We start from the raw sequence: 14,862 nt of genomic DNA on the forward strand, positions 1-14,862 counted from the left end.
TCTTATTCCTCCTATTCGCTATTTGTACTCACCAGCCAAATTCCTTTGGTAGTTTCTCTTTCATCTTCTCCCATCCTTTCTTATCCATCCATGTCTCCATCATAATAATCACATCCCATTTCTTTACCCCATCCCAAAAGTCTCTATCTTTATTTATTATTCCCGCTACATTCCAGAATACCACCTTCGTCTCTTCCCTCCCCCCTTTTTCTTCCTCCCCTTTCTTTATATCTACGTCTTCCTCAACTCTGGATTCGCATTCTGCCGCTCTCCCTCCCTCCTCCCATTTATTTTCCCCATCCTCCTCGCATTCTTTGTTTTCATTCTCTTCGTTGTGACCTATGAAAGTCTTCCCTCTCCTCCAGTCTGCCTTTGCTTTTGTTCCATCTCCATTCCTTGTTGTCCTCCCACATCTTTTGATAACCAATTGTCACTCTTTTTCCTTTCTCTCTCTTCTCTCTTGCTATCTTTCTTATCTCTGTTTGTATTTGTCTTTCCTGTTTGGTGAGATCGTCATCCAAAAAGCTTCCATATTTCCTTCCTAGTTCCTTCTTTTTCTTCATGATGTCTCTTTTAGCTTCCCAGTTTTTGCATTTCAAGAGTCTCATTTTGTATTCCCCGTTTCCTATTTCTTGTATTTCTTCTATGCTTCTTTCTGTATTGTTTAGTTCTTCCATCAACTTTTCGAAATTTTCTTTTCTCTCTTTAACGTTTCTTAACTTCTTCTCCTTTACGATTATATTATTTTTTCTCCTTCTTCTTTCCGTCATCTCCACACTTTTTTCTATTTCCTTCATTTTTTCTATCATCTCCTTGCCTTCATTCTCCTCTGCGCCCTTCATCTCTAATTTTTCTATCTTCTCCTCCATCGTTTTTACCTTTTCTTCTAGTGCCTTTTTCTGCCTTTCCCATATTTCCTCCCTTCTCTTCCATTCCTCCCTTACTCCCTTTATTTCGTTTTTTATTTCTTCTTTGTCTTTTTTCCTTTCCTCCTCCTGTTCTTCCATTTTCCTCAGTATCTCTTTTAATAGATCCTCTGTCGCCATCTTTCCTTTACCCTCTTCTCCTTTTTTTATCTTCGCTGGCGGTGATCTGTTGGTCCTTCTCGTTTCATTAAATTTGTCGAGAATTTCTTTCTCTGCTGCCCTGGCCGCTTCTTCCTCTAACTCTTTTCTTTTCCTTTTCAAAATGAGATCTTTGACCGATCCTAGGCTGTCCGCCCTTCCTCTTTGTTTAGCAAGCTCCTCCGCCTTTGTAGGCCTGCCTCTTGCTTTCCTCTCCCCTTCGTCTTCCCTCTTCTTTTCTATCCTTCCGTGCTGGTCAATCTCTATTCCTAATTCCTTCTCTGCCTCCATCCGCCGCTTTTCCCTTAGCCTTTCCCTCCTATTGGTTATCTTTCCTATGCCTTTTTCCTCTTAACTGCTTCCTCCCGTTCTTAACCCTTTCGCCTCCGCCCTCTCGCTCCTCCACGCCTCCCTGTTCCGCCGCTCTTGACCTCTCTAACTTTCTCCAATCCTTTTTCCACCTCGAAATTGCTCTCTGCCACACGCACACCTGTTGCTATCTACTCGCCGGAACCGGAAGTCCTATAAAATTATATATAATTTTACGTGAAGAATCAGATATAATTTTATATAATTATATAGAATAATATATATTTTATATAATTATATATTTTAATATATATTTCTATATAATAATATATAAATATATATGTTGAAATTTTCTGATTTATACAAAATTATGTATGCTTATATATAAATATATATAAATATATATACTTATATATAATTATACTGAGAGAAAATATACTGCTTAAACACCTTCTTTAAAAAGCATCCCAGAAGGAAGTGGACATGAAGAAGTCCGGACAGCACTATCAAAAACGAAATAGACTATGTGCTAGCCACTGACAAGCGCATTTGTGCAGATGTGTCAACCCTAAATCGTTTCGACACGGGCAGCAACCACAGGTTGGTGAGAGCAAAAGTCCTAGTGGATACTCGGCTCGAGAGAAAACGTCTCATGAATAAAAAGGTCAGGCCAACATCAGCAGAGCTGAGAGGGAAGGAAGAAGAATATAAGACTACGCTCGAACAGAAACTAAAACCAACCAAAAAGCTACAAGAACTAGAACTAAATGCGTTGTCAACACAAATCACAAACAGCATCCGAACACAGTAAAAAAATCGTCCAAATGTTAAAATTTTCTTGTGTTACCAAGATTTGACTATTATTTCAATGTAAAATTAACATACAACAGCTATGTTATTATTTTCGTAACATTTTCATGTGTTATATTAATGTCAACGTGATAACTTAACACTTTATGTATGTCATTTAAAAATTGAATATTATTTTAAGTTCTTTTAACATAATTATTTCAAAAAATCAACACGCCTTAAAGTTATTTTAACATAAACAAAAGTTAAAGTAAATCTTCAAATAATCGTAAACTTTGACATACAAAATAATCAAATTTACTACAATCAAATATTCAAAACAACATTTCTCTTAAGTTGAAATAACTATCGTTTATTTAAATATGTTATATCGACATTTTTTACAAGTTATTTTTACATTATACTTAAAGTTAAAAGAACAAATATAAATGTAAAATATAATGTAAAATATAAATGTAAAATATAATGTAAAATATATGTCAATAAATTAACATTTCTAATTTGTCAACAAGTGACACACGATGAATGAGTTATTTTAACTCAAAATTTAGAGTGGATTTTCTGGGACATTTGAAAAATGTTACGATTAACATTTTATTTTTTACTGTGAAGTGCCGTGAGAAAAGTGTGCTCACTTCAGAAGCGTGGGAACTCGAAACTTAGTCCAGACACTGAAAGGCAAATCAGAGAAAGAAGAAGAACGAGCAGGGATTCACCGGGATATAAAGACCTAAACAAGGCCGTAAAAAAAGCGATTAGAAAAGACAAAAGAGCACACAACACGCGAGCAATCAAAGAAGCCATTAAAAACAATATGATCATGAGAGTTCTGCGCTCCAAACTGTTAAAAAGGAAGATAGTAATCCATAAGATAAAGAACAATCTAGGAGAGGTAGTAACAGAGAGGGACGGAATCGCAGCGATCATTGAAGACTTCTACCGAAAACTTTACAGCCAATCAGCTCCAAATCCGAACCAGCAAGGACGACCGAGACAGACAATTCTGAACGTAGGATCCGAAGATTTACCAGACATTAAAAGTCAGAACTGGAAGCAGCATTGAAACAACTAAAAAACAACAGAGCACCAAGGGAAGACCGGATAACAGTCGAGATGCTCAAGGTTGGAGAGGAAGAATTAGAAAAAGCACTCCTGGTACTACTGAACAGATGTCTGAAAGAAGGCAGGATCCCTGACTCGTGGCAGAACGCAGAGGTCATCCTGCTCTTTAAGAAGGGCGACTGCACGAATATGGAAAATTACAGACCCATTAGTCTACTCTCAATAAGTTGTCTACTCCTTTATAAGTTGTTATCCAAAATAATAACGAATCGTTTAAGCCAGAAGCTCGATTTCTACCAACCCATAGAACAGGCAGGATTCAAAAGGGGGTACAGCATGAATGACCATATACAAACAGTACGCACACTTATAGAAAAATGCACCGAGTACAATATCCTACTGCATATGGCCTTCATAGACTACCATAAGGCCTTCGACTCAGTTGAGACATGGGCAGTGCTCGAAGCATTGGATAAAGCACGAGTTGACTCTGGATATTCTAACTTGATCAAATTCATATACGAGCATGCCACCCTGCACGTTAAAATGGAAGAGGATTGGACTACAGGTAGAATCCCTATCAAGAGGGGTGTGAGACAGGGCGATACGATTTCAACAAAACTTTTTACCTTGGCGCTGGAAGATGTATTTGGGAGGCTAACATGGGATCAAAAAGGCATCAATATTGATGGGAAACGTTTAAACTATCTCCGTTTTGCGGATGACATTATCATATTCAGCAGCGAGGCAAACGAGCTTGCAACAATGATACAAGAACTCAGGGAAGCTTTCCAAGCAGTTGGCCTAAGAATGAACCTCCAAAAGACGAAAATCATGAGCCCCACCAATATACTAGTTAGCATCGATAACCACACTCTCGACATGGTAGAAAAATACGTGTATCTAGGGCACAAGATCAAGCTAGGAAAAAATAACCAGACAGCTGAGATCACTAGAAGAATCGGCTTGGCGTGGACAGCGTTCGGCAGACTAAGCTACATCCTCCGAGAACCAAAAATCCCAATCAACCTTAAACGGAAAGTGTATGATACGTGCATATTACCAGTTGCGACATATGGACTCGAAACAATCACTCTCACAGCGAACAGCGCAAACCGACTAAGAATCTGTCAGAGGGCAATGGAGCGAGCAATGCTGAAAATCAGCCTGAGGGATAAAATCCGAAACAAAGAGATAAGAAAAAGAACAGGAGTTGCCGACGTGGTTGAACGAGCAAGTAGACAAAAATGGCAATGGGCAGGACATGTTGCGAGAAGCAACACCAAATGGACCAAGGTCCTGATGCAATGGAAACCAAGAGAGTCCAAAAGAAGCATTGGCCGACCACAAACGAGATGGCGAGATGACATCCAACGCCACGCAGGAAAGAGGTGGATGCAGACAACACAGGAGAGAAAGACATGGAAGGAAATGGAAGAGGCCTATGTCCAGGAGTGGATGAAAACAGGCTAGAGAAAAAGATATATAATTATATAAAATTTTATATAATTTTATATAAGAATCTAGATATAATTACATTAAATTATATAAAAGAATACATATTTATATATATAATTATGCATAATTTTATATCTTTTTATATAGTTATATATAATTTTTTTCCCGGGCGGGAACTTTTTAGAAAATGCTTCAGTATGTTCAAAATTATTCAAAAAATATTTTAGAAAAACCGGAACTGCGACATTTCGTGTAGCATATTACTCTCTCTAAATACTCGGCTTTCGGGTGGTGTTAATTTATAAAAAAATCATACAACTTTGCTAGTGTCGGGAACTCTTTAGAAAATGCTTCAGTATGCTCAGAACTATTTGAAAAATATTTTAGATAAACCGGAACTGCGACATTTTGTACAGTATATCACTCTATTCTCTCTAAGTACTCAGCGTTCGGGCGGTATTAATTTATAAAAAAAATTATACAATATTGCTAGTGTCGGGAACTCTTTAGAAAACGCTTCAGTATGTTCATAACTATTCAAAAAATGTTTTATATAAACCGCAACTTCGAGATTTCGTCGGCATCTTACTCTATGCTACCGAAAACTAACAGATAATTTTTTTAATGAACTTTTTTTGGCAAAATCACCAGAACTATCGTTGAAAAGTATCAGGAACTATAGAACTTGACTGCATGCAACAAGAACTCCCTTCTATTTTTGATCTGCTGGAAAATAATATGCCAACTTCACAGACACGACGGCGTTTGCTTCTATTTTTTTAGCTTTTTTTGAAAAAAACATTAAAAAAATTAAAAACATAAGTTGGTCCACTGTAAGCTGTGTGCTTGAACATTTTTATATATAACAGGATTTTTAAGAATTTTGTAAGATTTTTCCGACGCAAATTCTTTGTATTTTGAAAAATTGCTTCAAAAAATTTGAAAAATAAAAATCCTGTTATATATAAAAATGTGCAAGCAACAGCCTACAGTGGATTAACTTTGCTTCTAATTTTTTTAATGTTTTTTTCAAAACATTGAAAAAAGTTTGAAAAAAGCTCAAAAAAAGCTTTAAAAAAATAGAAGCGGACGCCGACCCACTACTCTGGGTCAAGGCTTAAAAGTTCTAATATCCAATATAAGATTTTTAAGTATTTTTTCAGATTTTTAAATTGTAGACAACGATATGTTGGTTTAAAAAATTATGAGTAAATCTAATTTATAAAAAAAATCTTACAGTTATCATTACAAGATTTTTGAATACTACAAAAATGTTTTACATAAAAGTATAAGCAAGAAGGAGACGTCAGAACCAAAGAAACGCCACTAATCCGTTTGATCATCGATGTCAAGCAACGTTGGACACGACTGCTGCTTGGATGGGTGACCGCTCTAGAGAAAATGGATAATCAAAAGATATGCAGAAATTTGTATACCTTTGGTATACTCAGTCTGTATGGTATTTTGGCTTTATCCGTATATAGAGATTCAATATTGTTGCGCCCGTGCCAAGACGCCCGGTAGAAGCCCGAAAACCAGTTGCGAAGCGCTGCGTGACGTCGAGCCTGACGACGAGCTGTTGCGTTGGTTTGTTTATATCCCGCACGGCCTCGAGTGAGAAATCTCTCGCGCGTGCAAAATCGGCCATCTGTCGCACAGATGACGCGCGCGCAATAGGCCACTTTCCACGCACTTTGTAATATAAAATAGGGTGTGTAACACGTGCGGTTTGAGAATTGGACACGAGTGCGGGTGATCGCACTCGCCTTCGGCTCGTGCGTCCAATCCGCACTCGTGTCCAATTCTTAACTTCCCGCACTTGTTACACAAATAACTATTACATTTTTTTTCCGTGGGTAGAGGGGAAATGCCTCGCGCACGCCCGGCCCCGGCTACCGGGCCACCGGTTGTGTGGGGCTTGCACCCACTAAAACCCCTCTCCTCTAAACATAGCACGCTGGACAACAGTTACGATACGTGGAACTACACGAGGCATGACATCACGTACCACAACAGTCCTCACGCCGAGGCGACAGAAAGACGTAAACTAGACAAAGACCACACGAATAGGTTACCGCCAGAAATGCGTCTACCCCGGCAGAAGAGATCCCTAGTCGAATGAGACGGCACTCCGTGCCGCCATTCGACCGCCTCAGAGGGCCCTCTTGATAATAGCCGCGGGCAGCCATATCATTGAGGGCTTTCTTTATTGGTTGCGAGACGCTTCCCCAAAGAGAGCCCGCATCTCCAGCACAAAAACGTACCCGAACTACAGAACGTGTACGAACAAAACTTACAGAAACCCTCTATCCGGATAGAGGGTTCCACACCACATAAAAAACACGAGCCCTATCCTTGGGCCCGTCAACGCCGTGGGTATTATACCCGTTCCCGATAGAAAGATCCAAAGATCTCCAACTCTGGCCAGGTGAAGCGCTTGGCGGGAGAAGAGTTGCGCCCCTCTCCAAGACCCCGCCCGAAGGTGGGGCCCTGGGGAAGGGCGCAAAGAACATAGAAGCGAGGCGCACCGCTACAAAAACCCAGAAATCCTCAGGGGGACGACCAACCGCACCCCGCAGCAACAACGAGGCTCGTGACTCCCATTGCCTAGCAATGGGGTCAGAGCCCCGAAAGCACAGCGGTGAGCAGCGGGCCCACGGCCGACCAACCCCCAGAGGACCCCGGACCCAACAGCAACGGGTACCCCGGAACATATAACACCGGCAAACGGACAGAACAATCACGCCCGCAAGAAAACGCGGCGTTCCGGACAGTCCCAGAGGAGCGGCGACCGCCGACCGCCCCCGAGCCACCCCCCCCAGGGATCCGGGAGCGTCGCCGAAACGACGCGCCGGACCCCCAGACGGGAGCAGCCTGAAGACCGGCCGGCGATCCCCCCCCCCCCCAAGAGACGCCGAGACTGACCCGCGAGAACGCACGCCGCAAAATAATATAATCAATCGCAGGTCACATAAGTAAAACGAATATTTTTAACGTAGAACGTGAACGCAGTTAAAGACAGTTCGAATACTATGGGGGGAGATCGTCTTCCCCAACCGCAGGATCTTGTTGTCTTCGCCTTTCATCCTCTTCTTTTGCGCCGCAAAATTCTTTCAGTGAAGGCTGAAAAGGCGTTCCACGCCTCGCAAGATTCACACATCCTCTCAACAACGCTGACCAAAGATAAATCTTGGCCGATAACCGCCGTCAGGTTTGTTTCTGCCGTCTGTCAGATTCTTCACTGGGCCTTCGTGTCGAACAGACGTGTTCACGAGCCCTTCGTTGGATTTGCTAATACCCATTAAACGAGTTCTTTTTTACTAGAGAGAGTCATTATTCCCGAAAACAGGATTGCGCGCCGCGTTCGTGAGTTTGAGTGTGTGTGAGTGCAGCGGAGTAAGAGGTGGTCTGTCCGTCGGTTGATCCGGGGGGTCCGCTGGCGATGACGGAGCCTGGAAAGCTCGTGTCAGCACTGTCTGACACGCTGTGCTTCGCGTTTCCGTGATGCGGATCAGGTGGAGGGCCGGTGGTCGCGAGATGCGGCAATCTCGCTTCCTGAGGGTCAGTCCAGCGGGCCTGGACAACGCACCTCCGGGAGCTCCAGTGGAATGAGCTTCCACGGACGTATCGCCTGGCCCTTGTCAGGCTCCCGTCTCTTCACCAGCCGCTCCTGCGGCACTGGCTGCTTGACTGAGCGAGGTGTTGATAGGCCCGGTCTCTCCTCGTGCCGCTCCTGCGACACCTGTTTAACGGGCTCTGCCCTTTTCACGGGCCGCTCCTGCGGCGCTGGCGGGTGGGAGAGACGCTTCCTCCGTCTCTGGCTTCGCGTCCTCGTTCGGCACCTCTTCCCTCTGGTCGTCGTCAAAGTGGTGCCGCGCCGCGCCTCCGCTTCCACAGTGCCGGGCCCGGAAGGGGCGTCCGGCTTGGAGGGAACAGCGGTCTCCACGGTGGCTCCAAGGGAGTGCAATAAGCGGAGGAAAAGTCTTTCGACGCTTAAGGACGTTCTCTCGTCCTTATACTAGAAAAAATCGATTTTCTTAGGATTTTCTTGAAACTGTGAATATACGTTAATTTAGGTGTGCTTTATGCGTGGTATAAATTTCAGTACCTCTTCCGGAATAAAAAATAAAGATACTAAGCCTCAAAGTTTCAAAAAAAAATTTAAAATTCCATTTTTTTTAGTTTTGACATTTTTTCCTTATAGAACTCGACGAGAGGAGCAACTTTAATTCTTTTGTTATATTATAATATTTTTTATACCGGAAGAGGTACTGAAATTTATACCACGCATAAAGCACACCTAAATTAACATATATTCACAGTTTCAAGAAAATCCTAAGAAAATCGATTTTCTCTAGTATAAGGACGAGAGAACGTCCTTAAGTGCGATTGAGCAGAGGAGAAGTCTCTCAACGCTTAACTGCGATTGAGCGGAGGAGAGGGTATCTCACTCAACGCTACAAAATAATTATGGTTCGACTCTCTCAACGCTTCCTCGACACGAGATCGTGGAGTGTAGCGGTAGAATTCGATAGCTGGTCCTTGCGCGGCTCGCCTTAAATCGCCGCACGATCGTACTTTAAACGCGAGTAAAGGTGTGTGTGTCGGCGACGCGCCGCGGCGAGCCGCGGAGTCTGATAAGCGCGTGTTGGCCGGGCGTGCAGTTGTCAGGCGCGCGCGATGAACGTTCGACTTTTCGAACAATATAAGATATTACAATTTTTTGACGCGCAAAAAATTTTACTTTTGACCTTCGAAAACACGTTTGCCTTGATAAAAATCACAACATTGCACATAACCTCACTAAACTTTGTTAGTCACGTGGGCACCATAAGCCGCCTTTACAGTATTAATGGCAAGTTCCCACAACATACAGATTTCGAGATATTGCAATGACGACTCCACCCCGGTGACGACTTTGCCCCGGTGACGACTTTGCCTCGGTCTCTTTTACCTATATTGAATCTCTATATACGGATAAAGCCAAAATACTACATAGACTGAATATACAAGATATACAAATTTCTATATACCTTTGAATATACTTTTTGTCTAGGCCAGTCTAGGGTATATACGTGTATATAAAATGTGATTTGCACTATCTATATAAGTATATCTATATTTGAAGGTTCATTTATATATCACAAGTACATACATACAAATATACGGGATGGTCCATTTAAAACAGTATGGTTGAATAACTTATAAAAAAGGAAGATAAAAAAATTTGTCAGATAAAAATTATGCGCTAAGTCCGAAGACTCGTGGATATCGCAATTTTGCCACGCGCCGGTGGCCTGCTTATATTCCGTCTCCAACTAAGATTTACTTACGAGTTAGTCTTACCGCCATGCGTCGCCTACCCAGGTAGCACAACGTCGTCACTTAGACGTCGTCTTTTTTACGTACGCATTCGCCAGAACGTACGTCAAACTGACGGTCAGTATGATGTCTAAATGACCTTATATTGACGGCCATTTGTCACAGCATAAGTGACGTCATTGGATAACGTCAAATTTACATCAGTATATGACGTAAGTTTATAATAATTTTAAAAATGCTCTAAAAATGACATAAATATGAGTCATTTAAAGGTATGTAAATGCCGTTATGCTTTTGTGAATTAAGAATTTTAGAAAAACAAGAAAAAAAGAAAATACATTTATTATGTATGGCGTGTGTGGAAACAGCCGCGCGGTCACCCATCCAACTCAGTACCGCACTTAACGTTGCTTGACATCGATGATCGAACAGACTAGTGGTGATCCTTTGACTCTGGCGCTTCCTTGTTGCTAATACTTCTATATAACATATCCTTATAGTGTTTAAAAATTGTGTAATGATAATAACCGGTAAATATTAAAAATAATAACGTAATTACAATTAATGTACAATAATTATTAATATAAAATTCGTATATTTAACATAATATAATATTAATATAATAATGTTAACAATATATGAAAACGCCTAAAGACGCTACCTGACAAAATAAAGAATTTTTTTAATAAATCGAATCAAAGTTGAAAAATAATTAGAAATCAAATTTAAAGAAACATAAATCTAAAAAAAATCAATCTTTACTTTATGTATGTGCATATATGTTCACGGAGTAAGTTATAGTACTATATTTTCTATTGTTCTTATAATATTTCTGCAATGTTGTTCTAATATTCCAACGAAATGTTGCAATTGTCTCTACAACATTGCATTGCAACTTTCCAAGGAACACACCAAAGTCAACAAATAGTCAAAATGACTGTACTTTTATTCAAAATGGTCACGCATTTTCTGTATGACGAAAAATTGACGGTCGTAATAAAGTCAAAATTATATCAAAATGTTTTACCATCATTTTACCATCATTTTGACTTTATTGTGACTTTCACATGTATATATATATATATATATATATATATATATATATATATATATATATATATATACAATATATTTATTTATTTATTTGTATTATAGATCTGCGATTACGATTTAAGAATAACAAATGTCAACGCGCGATATGCTGGGGCTACTCATGATGCATATATTTGGAGAAACTCAGCTATCAATGCAAAAATGCAACGTAGATATATTGAAGGTGTGAACTGTTTCCGTTATGAATGTTGGCGCTTTATCTATTTTGTTCAATAGTATATTTTGGCTTCTTTTGTAGGAGACAGCAACACATGGTGCATTGCAGATTCAGGATACCCGCAGCAACCTTGGCTAATGATACCCATTACAAATGCGTTGCCCAACACACCAGAAGGCCGTTATACCGCAGCTCTTGTTCGAACTCGATCTTACATTAAAAGATGCATTGGTGTACTCAAAGGACGATTTCGATGTATTCTCGGAGAGAGGATGCTGCATTACACACCTAGAGTTGTAGCGCGTATTGTTATTGCATGTGTAATCTTGCACAATATTTGCACGGAGGGACGACTACCAATTAATCAGTACGTTAATGAAGAAGTAGAGGCTTATCCCTATAATGCCGATGCTATGCAGAATGAAAACATAGATCTTTCAGGTCCACTGGCGAGAAGGCGACTCATAGAAACATATTTTACGGACAATGTTTAAGTACAACAATAGTTAATAGTACGAAAGATATGCTAAAAAGAGTTTATAATGACACATGCAAGTTTTCTGAATATTGTTTTATTATAAAAATGTATTTTTACTTTACATATTATAAACATGTATTTTTACTTTACATATAATACTATTTTGTACTATAATTAACAAGTATCCCCTTCATTTTTAACTGAGAAGCTAGTAATAGTTGCAATACTCTTCTTCAAATATTTCTTAAAACTTATTTTGCACTTTAATCACATCTGAACGGAAATATATGAAATATATTTAGGATTGAGTATGTTGAGTTTGAACTCAAAATACAGAGCAGCACATGCACTGTTCGGACTAAACTTAATTATGAAAGAAAGAAAACTACTAAACCAGTAAGAATATCTAAAAGCGGTGAACGGAATATCTGGAATATGCAGTTTTTTATTTTACTCCTGTCCATTGCTTTTTCCATCATTTACGAAAATTAAAAAGAAAATAAATTTTAGATTTAGACAAAATATAACTTAAAATTTGCGCATTACTTCGTATTCCTATTATAAAAACAGTTTCTATCACAAGGATATGGTATGTACTTTCTCATTAATCTTAATAAAAACTTAATATATAGCACTTTTTTTTTGGTAATAATTATATCACAATCATGATTTTGTGATTAATGGATAAATCTATTTCTGATTAAGTAAAAGTTATTCCTTGCCCCCGACAAAATTCGAGTAGAATGAGAAAAAATTTTTCAAATCTATGGCAATTTTTCCAATATTGCTATCAATGCTTTTGAGAACATCTAGAGTATTGTTGTTCATTCTTTCGATCTAACACGATAACTCGATTTTTTTCTTACGGCTACTAGTTACATTTGGTGAATGGACATTAGTTGTATTCTCCTTAGTTATATTCTCGTTCATTTCATCAATGGAGTAGTTATCAATGTCTTCGTACTTCCTCTTTTGTACATTTTCGGTGTTCGATTTTTGTTGTGTCAAGGTAACTGTTTCTGAGCTTGCATTCATGTTTTTTCGTGTCTTTTGCATTGGATTCTTCTAAAATTATAGTCATTATTATACATTTGTCCCAATTTTATCCGTGATTAGATCAATTTTAGATGTGCGTACCCTCTAAAGAATATGAGTGTTTGAATATTATTCAAAAGTCTAATAAGTTGAATAATTTTACGTTTAAACTAATTCGATGTATGAGCTTTGATGTATACTAAAGAGCATACTTCTTTTGGAAGACCATATTCCTGTACTCCTTTATCACCATTAAGTGCCGTCTGGCCCATTAATTGAAGAAGACGCAACTCAATATCGGATAGCAATAATTCACAGCTAGGACCACCACCGGTACCAGTTTGGCTCTGGCGAATAATTGAATGCTTCTTCTTTGTATTTGATTTCCAATCATTGAATGACTATAACAATAAACAAAATATATACGTTATACAGATTGTAATTGTCAAAGTAGAACATATTGCTTATTTATTGACGTACTTTTTTCCATTTAGTAATTGTTTTTGAACCCTTTCCAATTGAATTGAGAAGTATGGTGAGAATATCCCATTTCTGGCGTAACATTTCACGTCCTCTAGGTCCAAGTAGCTGGTTTGTAACAATTTCATTGTTTTCTTCTGCATACTCCACCAAAGTTGCCCAATGATCCTCTGTTACTCTCATTGTTGTACTGTCAAACAATGCACACGATACAAAGATTTTTTTGTCAGTTATGCGTCGTCTACAATAGCAGTCGTACGATACGATCTTAGAGTCGTATTGATGGTCACGTAAGAGCCAAAGCACACAACATGGCGTAGCGATATACGACGGTCGTAATCCTCGACCTGACAAATCACGATATGTCAAAGCTTGTGCGTTACTTACGTCCACGACTACGACTGTCATATGTGCTTTGGGTCCTAACCAATTTCATTGGCGCAATACGACTATCGATATAACTCTACGATCGTATCCAACGACTTTATGACTATTGTAGACAACGCATTAAACAGAATATAAGTGCAAAATATAGATAGGATATAGCAGGATATAGCAGCAAAACACAGCATAATCAGACGCATCATCATCGGCTAATTTTTCACGTTCAATGAGTTTTTAAAAATAAAATAATCTTTTTAAATAATCACGAATTTATGTACTTACGTAATCTCCAAACAAACGAATAAGCCTGATGAATCCTTAAAATAATAATTTTGACTTTTTCTTAAATAGTTCTCGGTTCCCGTAAAGACAAAGCAAGCTCGATACGGCCAATGTCCGAATATGGTTTGTGCTGACACTCGCGCGTTCTGCAAGTCCCCCAGACCATAGATTAGTCATGTATGAAGAATGGTATCTGATGGCGTATTCCTTCTCGAATACGAATTCGATCGGTGCACGTAATCCCTCTCCAGGACCGTTCTGCGGGGAATGCATTGTCGAGTTCGATGATTGTCACAGTGACCTCGAGTGCTGTTCGCAATGCGATTGTTGCTAAGAAGCGCGAACGGGGCGTGCTGAAGCAAACGGTTGTGTGTGGAGGCAGTTCTAACAGTAACATTTATGTGAATGAACTGCTTCCTAAGTGCACATACGACTTATTACAGCAAGTCAAGCGTATTGCTAAGGAGAGCGCGTTTAAGTATGTCTGGGTGAGGAACGGCCAGATATGTGCTCGACGTTCCGATGGTGACCTGTCATCCATATCAATAATGATACTGATCTCGATAAGCTCGTTTGACGTGTGCACACCGGTCACTCTGCGTTGTCTGATCATGTAATATCATCATTCACACATCATCGCTCTGCTTCGGGGACCACTCAATTTCGTGTGGCCCAATTTAACGCCAATTCTTTGCGCGGTCATATTGATTTCATCAGACTATATTTTAATACCAACCATTATCATGTAATTTCTGTGTCTGAAACTTAGCTTCATGCAGGCGTTTCTGATGACCTTGTGGCTTTAGATAATTATTTTTTGTTGCGTCATGACAGAGTGGGACGAGCAGGCGGTGGAGTAGCATGCTATATAAATAAATCGCTTAAAGTCAAAATTATAGCTGCCTCCT

General features: G+C 39.6%; 3 protein-coding genes across 3 annotated transcripts; 1 reads left to right on the forward strand and 2 right to left on the reverse strand.

Annotated features, from left to right (window-relative positions):
* Window positions 1-320: 320 nt before the first annotated feature.
* Window positions 321-1,355, reverse strand: LOC112457538 (golgin subfamily A member 6-like protein 2). Its single transcript, XM_025020674.1, has one exon. The coding sequence runs from the start codon at window positions 1,353-1,355 to the stop codon at window positions 321-323; it is 1,035 nt and encodes a 344-aa protein (XP_024876442.1).
* Window positions 1,356-11,189: 9,834 nt separating this feature from the next.
* LOC112457539 (putative nuclease HARBI1) lies at window positions 11,190-12,515 on the forward strand. Its single transcript, XM_025020675.1, has 4 exons — window positions 11,190-11,301; window positions 11,377-11,662; window positions 11,737-11,880; window positions 12,479-12,515. The coding sequence occupies exons 1-4, from the start codon at window positions 11,280-11,282 to the stop codon at window positions 12,513-12,515; spliced, it is 489 nt and encodes a 162-aa protein (XP_024876443.1). The 5' UTR covers window positions 11,190-11,279.
* LOC112457537 lies at window positions 12,111-14,056 on the reverse strand. The gene is made up of 4 exons (XM_025020673.1): window positions 13,955-14,056; window positions 13,289-13,478; window positions 13,021-13,209; window positions 12,111-12,838 (listed from the first exon to the last, which is right to left on the reverse strand). The coding sequence occupies exons 2-4, from the start codon at window positions 13,469-13,471 to the stop codon at window positions 12,611-12,613; spliced, it is 600 nt and encodes a 199-aa protein (XP_024876441.1). The 5' UTR covers window positions 13,472-13,478; window positions 13,955-14,056; the 3' UTR covers window positions 12,111-12,610.
* Window positions 14,057-14,862: the final 806 nt, after the last annotated feature.

The sequence above is a fragment of the Temnothorax curvispinosus genome, unplaced genomic scaffold (genome assembly GCF_003070985.1).
Source record: "Temnothorax curvispinosus isolate PA1 unplaced genomic scaffold, ASM307098v1 QBEX01007833.1, whole genome shotgun sequence".
Lineage (NCBI taxonomy): Eukaryota > Metazoa > Arthropoda > Insecta > Hymenoptera > Formicidae > Temnothorax > Temnothorax curvispinosus.